We start from the raw sequence: 9,088 nt of genomic DNA, 5'->3' as shown, positions 1-9,088 counted from the left end.
TTAATCTAAGAGAACATTTATCGTTACTGAGGTAATATTTGTTTTTTTTATCTAATTAAACTAGAAATTTTGAAGATATACGGATTAAACAACTAAATCCTCTCAATAAGGCATATTTGTACTACTTAATCATGAGTATTTCAAGTTCTATGTGGAATGTGAATATGAGAAATGTTTATGTGGAATGTGAATATGAGCAATGTTTGAAAATGTGATTGATTTGGGGTTCCAACCTTCTACCAACCGTTTTACGCTGTTGTACCTATGTTGAAGCGCAATTCAAAAAATAAATAAACAAGTTGATGGCATCGACATGTGTTAATGAGTTTTCGTGGCATAATTTTTACGATGAACAAAATAAACAATGATCAAGTCCCGTGCCGAAGGCCTAGTGAGTGAATAAAGAGGAATTTTAAGGTTATTGTTTCAAAGAAAAAAAGAGGAAAAATAATGGAAGGTTTCGAGAAGGTAACAATAGGAGAACCAATGGAGGTAGTTGAAGAAACCAGTTGTTCCAAATCTACTCAAATCGTTGATTTATTACGCAAATTTCTCAATGTACAAACACGAAGAGCAGAAGCTTATGCAAATCTCCGAAGGTACTCTCACTCGCTCAAACGCACAAAATTCTCCTTATCATAATTATTATTAATGTTTTCTTTCTTAGTAATGTTTGATAAACCTAATTTTACCTGTCTGAACTTGTAGCGATTCCATCACTAAGTAGTAATAATACTTTAATTATCGAATCCCCATAATCTAATGGGGGTGTCAATTACTGGCCAATTTTAGTGTTAACTAGGTTTATAAGGATTGCAGGCAGGCTTGTGTCTATATGCTTTTGATATGGCTATGAAGATCAAACGAAATTTGATTCTCAGAAGTCTAAGATTGATGAGTTCAGTTATTCACCCATTTCGGTAGTACTTTGAAAATCATGTATCACTATGGATGTTCAGTTTTGGGTAATTATGTATACCAAGTTCCATCTGAAGTTTAAGGCGAAGAGTACAAAGGAAAATTGTCTTGCTTTGTTTTTCCGTCTTGTAACTACTGCCTACAAGATGACTCATGTATGCGATATTTAATTCTATTTTTAGGTTTTTTTTTCCAAAACCTTTCTAGGGCATGGTTATGCAGATGTTTGTGTAGTTGAATATGAAGTGTCGTCCTAGGTATGTTCATGTATCGGATAAAGTTACAAATTCATTCTTGTCTAGTTGGAGAAAGAATTAGATTTGAACTTTTTTGCATGCATAGTTGTGTCAGGATGATACATCAGATTTCTCTGTGGATTACGTAAGTTTTTATTAGTTATGTGAATCTTATTAATCATGAATGTATTGCATATAACTGTTGCCATTTCGTCATTAACAACTCAGTGTGATTTCATTGAGCAGTGGGTTTAACAATTATATGGGTGGTGGAACAGAAGCGGGTTACCAACAAGTATGCCGTGAGATTACAGAGGAGTTCAATGAGTGCTCAAAACAAGTATGGAAATTATGATCAATTATTGGATTCTTTAGATCATACCTTGTCAGACTAATTATAGCAGTGCTTCAACATTGATGCAGGTTCTTAAACTGGAAGCCCTATTTTTGAACGCTGGTTGCTGTCGTGATGATCTTGCTAGCCTTTTGAGATCTGTTCAAGCACATGAAAAGCAGAAATTGCAATTGGTATTTCCTTCCACTGTTTCTTCATCTCTTCATTTGTTTTGCATTAGTAAATGGTCAGAAACGACAACGAAAATCCGGAGACAGGCTTTCGAACAATGATGCCATTAAATGCGTGGTGGATCCTAGATGCTACAGCTCTATCTCTTTGCAGAGTTATCAATGGTTTCTTGGCCATGATAAATTTTTATAACCCTTAATAGTTACTGTTTTTTGATGTCCCAATGAATATTATTTTTCTATTTGAAAGACAGTGACAATTCAACTCTTAAAGAAATCTGGCCGCCCTTCAGAACGTTTGGTGAGCCATGAGAACTGCAGATTTAGAACGCCTGCTGCGCATGAATGTATGCATGTTCATGATTTAACAGTAGCTGATGGAACTGAAGATGCAGAGGCTGATGCAGAGTACGATGGCGCAATGAAGGAAGCCATTAGAGGTGTGCAAGACGCAGTAACGAGCATAAATGAACACTTAGATGAAGTCAGATATGAGATTGAGGCCCTTGAAGCTGAAACTTAGAAGTAACATTTAGGGGTTATTTTGCTCTTACTTTTTTTGTAAGTCGAATTGTCTTCTACAAAAATCCAGATGGTGCAGAAGATGAATGGTTTTCCTGTATGTTAGAAATAGTTGTGAAAATCAGATTCTAAGTTATTTTTGATGCTTGTCGGAAACATTTATGTTTAAAAATGTTCCCTGCATTCCTTTTTGTATTTCCATTCGGTTTGCAAAATTGAAATTGCTTTTAAGAAGATTTACATGTAAGTTGGTGCATTTGGCGCTTCTGTAACTTGTGATCTGTGTCTGTGGGTGATGATCGGCTGATTAAGCATCTCTCTCTATCTATCGGCATGCTTGGAATTCTGTCTTGAACACTGAGGGTGGAGATGCCTAGGGGTGGGTGTCTGCAAACTGCATGTGAACTGAAATTTCATGTTTCAAGCACCAGTTTCACAAACAAATGTGTAAGCAAATAGGGGGGGGGGGGGGGGGGGGGGGGGGGACATGTCCTTGTCTAGACCATTTATCTCCCCTAAAACCGTTCCACTATCCTCATGTAATGCAGGAACACCTATTACCAGAAAATAGAAATAAAATGTAAAACCTGCAAGGCAAAAATGCAAAAAAAAAAAAATACGTGCAAAATTTCGATTTTTATATCACATTTGGATTTACATTGATCAACTTTACAGGACAACAATTGCCAACAAAAAACATGTAAATGAAAAAGAAAAGTAACTCAGGTTCAGGACCCTGAACCACTAGAGAAACGTGAGGCCTAGTAAATTTCGATGGTTCAGCCCTTGTAGAAAGTACAATGAAGTAGTTTTTACACTGAGTACGGAACTGAGAGTCGTTCAATGCTGATTGGTCTGCAAATATCCAATGGCTTGCTGCTCCAAGCCGACTCAGCAAGCAATGAGTGCACAGCTTGTGTAGGGTTGTGGAAGTCCCACCAGACATGGGTCAATGGCTCGTCGCATGCCATCTCAATAGCTTGGCACCCTACCATACCACCATATCTACCACTTCCACAACACGACCTATTTACATTCTCGAACCCTGCAGTAAACACAAGTAACAGAACTCTGTCAACAAGAGTTCAGTAGTTGCTTGGAGAAACGACAGTTTACCTGTACGTATTTTATCATCGAAAACGAACTTCAACTCAAATCATAAATCCGTTAATTTTTTTGGTCTATTTCAAGCATGTTGAGGTAGGGCGAACAGAAAGGCTTGGTGATAAACGAAAAAAATAAATAAAAATTAGTGACATGGTACATGTTATTGTCCTCCCTAGCATCTCGGCCTGGTGATTTAAGCACCCTAACATATGAGACATGTCAGGCCAAAGGGACATTCACGGCATGACACAACTAAGAGTCACTCCTTTAATGTACCAACTGTAAATAGATACGTACCATAGCGTCTAGGGAATGAAATAATATCCATCATAGCTTGGTACACGTCGCAGAAGATTATCTGAGCATCAGGAAACTCAAAATTTAGGTCCAGAAGCCGCTCTGACAACAATGCGTTGTATTCTAGAACAAGGTCATTGACATCTTCCATACAGTCTTGCCAACCACTGCCAGCACCAGAATTTGATGATGTGTGACTCGGATGATGACTATCATTACCACGAGATGACTCCCATAAGGTGCGAGGTGCACATCCAAGAGGACCAATTCCCATGCATACAATCTTCTTCACATTTGCATTGTAAAGGTCCTTAAATCCATTATAAAGTATAAACCAAATGAAAAAACACAATTCATTACCCCAGAACTATTGTAGTGAATCGAAAGGAAAACATAGGCAGACTGAAATAGCTAAACTGGGGCTTCAGCAAGAGCTGCTGATCATTATATATTAGACACCACACAAACTGAGGGGTTGTAATGGCTACCAGCAATATGTTTGAAGTTTCAGTTATTCCCCAACCCACGTAATGCACCAGTAATAATGAAGAAGGGATAAGAGTTTACCTTGACAACCCGGATCATCTGGTTGACTAGAATCTGTGTGAACACTTCTTTGCTGAATCTGTGCCTGGCACCAGAAGAATCTGGGTGTAAGAAATTAATGTAGTCGTCTTTGCCCAAAGAAAGATAGAACACGGATGACTCTATAACTTCTTGAGCTTTCTCCTGTCCCAACTGCAGCTGCAACAACTGAAGTGTCTCATATGCCTGGCGTAGCTGTTGGTTCAATCCCTGGAAGCCTAGCCTGCCTGAGCTCAAGATTGTCGCTTGTGTTGACCCAAAGTTTATACCATTTTCTAGACCTTCAATAGTTCCATTATCAGCATGAAATGCTGGAATCCTCGGCAAACCCATCTTCTCAGCTGCACAAGAAACAAAAGCAAAAATATTAAGCACACTCTTGGTTTGGCCGATGTTATGCGTTTTGTCAAACTAATTTCTCATCATCTTGGGATTGAGAAATCAAGTGATGACTAAAGGAGTGAGTACTTACAGATACAAAAAATAGATGAAGAACACAAACAATAATCAAAGGTAAAGAAATTTGTGGCTGTCTAGAGAAAAGGGTATTCAGATTAAATAAGTGACCTAAATTCTGAAGGGTTTCTTGCATCAAAAACTGGGTATAGATTGTTCTCCCCCAAAAAGTAAAGGGTTTTCATTTTTCAGTCAAGAACCACTGTTTATCACCAATAAAGATAACATTTCTTGAAAACTTTTCAAGGTTTACAAGAAGAATCAAGATAAGACTTAAAGAAACAGAGAGAGAGGTTTACCAAGAAGATCAGGCAAAAGGCGTGTCTGAGGTCCATCACAAGGAAATAAAGAAGTATTTGGACGGAGAAGAGAGTAGAAGGGATTGTGACCACCATCACCACAACTGACTGAAGAATCACCCATTATGAATAACGAAGAAATCTTTGATGAATAATGACTGTTTCTGCTTCCAACATCAGAAGAAGAAGAAGAAGAAGAAGAAGAAGAAGAAGAAGAAGAAGAAGAAGAAGAAGAAGAAGAAGAAGAAGAAGAAGAAGAAGAAGAAGAAGAAGAAGAAGAAGAAGAAGAAGAAAAGAGGGGAAATTGGTCACCATAACAAGAACCAAACAAGGTGAAAAGAAACAACAGTACTACTATCGGCACCACAATCATCATCAATGTCGTTTTCTTCCATTTCTTCTTTCTCTCTGGAGCTCTGATCTCGATCAAGGATCTCTTGTTCTGTATCTGTCTCTTCATTTCTTCTCTCTCTCTTTCTATCTTTCTTGCTTGCTTTCTTTTGCTTCTCTTCGGGAAAACGGGAACGGGAAACAACCCCAACATATTTTTGATATTTTTATGGAAAGGAAAGTGGGGAAAATATGAGATTTTACTGCACTAGTATTACTATTTATACAGTAGTAATAGTGTACTGATACCCTTTATTCATCTAGCTGGCCCCACCATTTAAGGGAGCGACTTTGATACTTCACTCTTGTGCGATGTGATGGATTCAAGTGAGCTCTCTAACTAAACCGCAACAAAACATTCAGCTTCTCTGCACACTAAAGCAAGACAAAAATTATGGATACCCTGAACACTGCAAGGAGAGCATCATATCACATATACCATCCATCTATAAAGGATGAAACCCATGGAAGGATTGTAAGGAAAAAAAACACGTGGTAATCAAATTTGAAATATTGTTGGTAATAAGATGATATTAAAGAACAGAACAACTCTCTGCAACTAAAAAAACCAAAGAAAATGCAGTAATCTTGCTCCATTATCATTGAAAAATATTAATATCCATCACAAATGTCATCAGTGAAATCATGAGATCCCACACCACCACTTATGCCTTCAATTTTGCGCTCGCTCCGCCCCTACTATAAAGGACTCCGCTCCCGTTGCCATTAATCTGGTTCTTCTTGGAAGAACAATGAGCATTTCGAGCACCCTTGTTGTTCATCTCTATTTGAGCCTCTTTACGTCTCATTCTATTCTCTAACCGTACGCTTCTCAATGCCTGAACCCTCCGATCAATCTCAAGAGCCTGTGAGAAGTTCCAAACCCTAACAATACCCTCCTCCCCACCACATACAATTCGATCAGCACCTATATCAACCGAGAATATATTGCGTTTGAACCCATGTAGCATTCGCGGGACCTCCATTCCTTGTGAAGCTGCGGCTTTAGGTTTCGCCTTGCTGAATTTTCTTGCCTTGCTTGATCTAAACAGTTTCCTAACATCTCTAAGTGAGACTTTCCCGTCGCTAGAAGCTGAAACAAGCCAAGGGAACTCAAATGCGAGGGAATGGACTTTACTGCTGTGTTGGCCCCAATATGCAATTTGGTCAAATCTCTTTTCCTCGCCATCGTTCTTCATTTCAAACATCTTAATTCCCCCGTCTTCTCCTCCCGTGAAAAACACATCCCCTGTCTGATTTCTAGCCAAAGAGCATGTATCACCTACATGAGGATTTTGAATAACTGCATCCAGATCTCCTGTGTCAATATCCCAGACATAGACAACTGCACCAGCCGTGCTTGCAACAGTTCCACCACGAGGGACAAGGCTCCAAACCCAATCACTGTGACGTAAAACCTTCAGACATTTCATGAGAGACCGATCCCAGACTCGAACAGTCATGTCCCATGAACCACTATAAATCCTAGCTTCATCCAGTGCAACACAGGTTACAGGTCCTACATGTTCCCACAAACGAAACTCAGAACTCTGATTTTGGGAACCAGTGATATCAAACAGATGACGAAGACCTTCCACTGCCTTCCAACATTGAAGAAAACCATCAGTTCCTCCAGCCACCAAAAGATCAGCATCTGCAGTAACTGCACGGATAGTGCACCCAAGTGGCCGAGATGATGAAATCAGTAAACCATCTTCGACTCCCCAAATCCGAATAATGCAGTCATATCCCGCAGTAAGTATAATGTTTGCAGAGGAAAGAAGGAAAACCGATCGAACTGCTTCAGTGTGACCATACAAGACATCAGTACTGAACCGACCCATAAATGCATTACTTCTAAATTCTCTATCTACGAACAAATCTTTCCATGATTTCTCCTTCTGTACAGTTGCTGAATCCAAAGAAATTGGTCCCAGGGGTAAACCCCATCTCTCAGCGTAAAAATTCTTCCACCCTTGATGATCAGCTGCAAGCTTCTGGAGAAGTGTGGAGACGCAAGAAATAATACCAAGCTCCTTGGCGTCGAGCCAAAGGAGAATTTCTGATACCAAAGCTGCAGGAAGATCGATGATGATTGGGCAGTGATCAGAAATTGAATTATCAGCAGCTCGTACGAGTGCTTGATTCTGTGAACCAGAATCAGAATTTGATACTGGAACAATTTGAGCTTCTTCTTTCCCAGAATTAGAGTTTGAATCACCTTTTTTCAATTCGTCGTAAGTTGGGAATTGGACAGGTGCAACTTCTTCATCCCACGGATCTTGAACACAATCTACTAAATTGGATGACAAATTCCCAGTTTCTCTGTGGCATTCAAACGCCATATAACAACTAAAGCTCCCGACTAGACCAACAATTTTCCGTCAAATAAATAAATCTACAACCCTAGCAAATATATTTACCACCCAATTATTGTGATCCTCAATAATAAATAATTGAATTGTTAGTAAAGAATGTGAAAAATATTCAAAACTTTACAGAAAAAAAACCTGATTTGAATGAAACCCTAAGAAGCACAATAATATCTAAAAAAATCGGTGAGAACAAAAGACTCTAGTTAGTGAAAAATCTGGACAGGTCGAAAAGAAAATCAAAATAAAAATAGAGAAGATTACTTAATCGTACCTCAGAAGTTAAAACTACAGGAAAAAGAAAAAGAGAATTGGGTAACCTTCGAGAGCAGAGGAGCAGAAATTTCCCAAATTCCACGAAAAAGCGATAACAAGGAGCATGTATTTGTAACCGACCCTTTACTAAATCAAGGCCCTACATAACACTGACCGAGATTAACCAACATACCCCTTTACTCCTGTCTCACTATTTGGTGAATCGGGGATCGACTCGGTTGAAATCGAAGAAAACTCACTATCTGTTGCTTCAATTCTTATAATTTGTGTCTTTATGTCATTTGGTGCTTCAATTATTGTTATGTTTTTGTTTATCTTAATTCATTTGAATAGTTTTGTCTTTATTTTTTTTTTCCATGTAGTTTTTGGTTTAAAATTATGTAATTTTCAGGATTGTCTTCGTTAGAGCACTGCTCGGTCGAACTTACAAGTTTTTTTATCTTAAGTTTGTGCCAATGTTAGTTGCACAAAAGTATATCTTGATTTCTAGTCTACTAAAGTCAAGTCTCGGATTAGGATTAGTGTATAATAGTTGAGTATCAGACATCACTGAATAACCCTCGAAGATTGAAGAAGGAAGATGAAAAGAAGACATTTGGAGAACTTCATCAACAAATAGGTATATGAAGACTGAACCATTATATTTACTCACAAGTATTACCAATCTATTTATATGAGATTGTGTTGCATGACTTCTAGTAGGTTTAATTTTGCAAAGAAAAAGTTTCGAGTCAAGCTTGTCTTGTTAAACATCTTGAAATATGATTCAAGCAATGGATGTTCATACGTCCTTTGCAATCATAGTTCGAAACAATTTATTATTCAAAAACTATGTTTTCGGAACGTTTTGAAATTGCCCAATCAATGATATTTATATCTATGGCAATTAGGAATGTTTCAAAACATCAAAAGAAAGTTTTCAGAACTACTGAAATATGAACTCAGGGTAGGTACGCGCACCCTAGATATCTAAAGTTCCGGAACATGGGTTGATATGCGTACCATGGTATTCTGAATTAGTGAATAAGGGAGGTACATATACCGAGTACGCGTACCTCAAGGGCTGAGTTCGTGAATAGCCTAAGGGTATACATACCCAGTACGC

The 9,088-nt window shown here is 38.3% G+C and overlaps 3 protein-coding genes across 5 annotated transcripts; 1 reads left to right on the top strand and 2 right to left on the bottom strand.

Annotated features, from left to right (window-relative positions):
- Positions 1-352: 352 nt before the first annotated feature.
- Positions 353-2,473, top strand: LOC113308895. The gene is made up of 4 exons (XM_026557349.1): positions 353-599; positions 1,401-1,494; positions 1,578-1,682; positions 1,930-2,473. The coding sequence occupies exons 1-4, from the start codon at positions 451-453 to the stop codon at positions 2,200-2,202; spliced, it is 621 nt and encodes a 206-aa protein (XP_026413134.1). The 5' UTR covers positions 353-450; the 3' UTR covers positions 2,203-2,473.
- A 345-nt stretch (positions 2,474-2,818) lies between these two features.
- LOC113309104 (GDSL esterase/lipase At1g71250-like) lies at positions 2,819-8,066 on the bottom strand. Of its 3 annotated transcripts, none has more exons than XM_026557530.1 (5): positions 7,982-8,066; positions 4,946-5,710; positions 4,173-4,531; positions 3,606-3,891; positions 2,819-3,246 (listed from the first exon to the last, which is right to left on the bottom strand). In XM_026557530.1, the coding sequence occupies exons 2-5, from the start codon at positions 5,487-5,489 to the stop codon at positions 3,014-3,016; spliced, it is 1,422 nt and encodes a 473-aa protein (XP_026413315.1). In that variant the 5' UTR covers positions 5,490-5,710; positions 7,982-8,066; the 3' UTR covers positions 2,819-3,013. The 3 variants fall into 3 exon arrangements, with proteins under 3 accessions (XP_026413315.1, XP_026413316.1, XP_026413314.1); XM_026557531.1 differs by having other exon boundaries at positions 3,606-3,888; XM_026557529.1 differs by having other exon boundaries at positions 3,606-3,915; positions 7,982-8,065.
- On the bottom strand, positions 5,733-7,988 carry LOC113309102 (F-box/WD-40 repeat-containing protein At5g21040-like). Its single transcript, XM_026557528.1, has one exon. It carries the CDS (start codon positions 7,678-7,680, stop codon positions 6,001-6,003), a length of 1,680 nt encoding a protein of 559 aa, XP_026413313.1. The 5' UTR covers positions 7,681-7,988; the 3' UTR covers positions 5,733-6,000.
- Positions 8,067-9,088: the final 1,022 nt, after the last annotated feature.

Source organism: Papaver somniferum, chromosome 9, assembly GCF_003573695.1.
Source record: "Papaver somniferum cultivar HN1 chromosome 9, ASM357369v1, whole genome shotgun sequence".
In the NCBI taxonomy this organism is placed as follows: domain Eukaryota; kingdom Viridiplantae; phylum Streptophyta; class Magnoliopsida; order Ranunculales; family Papaveraceae; genus Papaver; species Papaver somniferum.
Note: the sequence above shows the minus strand (reverse complement) of the source record. Positions and strands in the feature narration are given on the sequence as shown.

What these genes read in the sequence shown, in the direction of transcription:
- LOC113308895 (XM_026557349.1), top strand. Translation starts at nt 451, where the DNA reads ATGGAAGGTTTCGAGAAGGTAACAATAGGAGAACCAATGGAGGTAGTT. An exon ending in GCTTATGCAAATCTCCGAAG is followed by an intron (nt 600 to 1,400) that starts GTACTCTCACTC and finishes TTCATTGAGCAG; the next exon opens with TGGGTTTAACAATTATATGG. An exon ending in TCAATGAGTGCTCAAAACAA is followed by an intron (nt 1,495 to 1,577) that starts GTATGGAAATTA and finishes ACATTGATGCAG; the next exon opens with GTTCTTAAACTGGAAGCCCT.
- LOC113309104 (XM_026557529.1), bottom strand. Translation starts at nt 5,489, where the DNA reads ATGTTGGGGTTGTTTCCCGTTCCCGTTTTCCCGAAGAGAAGCAAAAGA. An exon ending in CCTTTTGCCTGATCTTCTTG is followed by an intron (nt 4,532 to 4,945) that starts GTAAACCTCTCT and finishes TTTCTTGTGCAG; the next exon opens with CTGAGAAGATGGGTTTGCCG. An exon ending in AGATGATCCGGGTTGTCAAG is followed by an intron (nt 3,916 to 4,172) that starts GTAAACTCTTAT and finishes AATGGATTTAAG; the next exon opens with GACCTTTACAATGCAAATGT.
- LOC113309102 (XM_026557528.1), bottom strand. Translation starts at nt 7,680, where the DNA reads ATGGCGTTTGAATGCCACAGAGAAACTGGGAATTTGTCATCCAATTTA.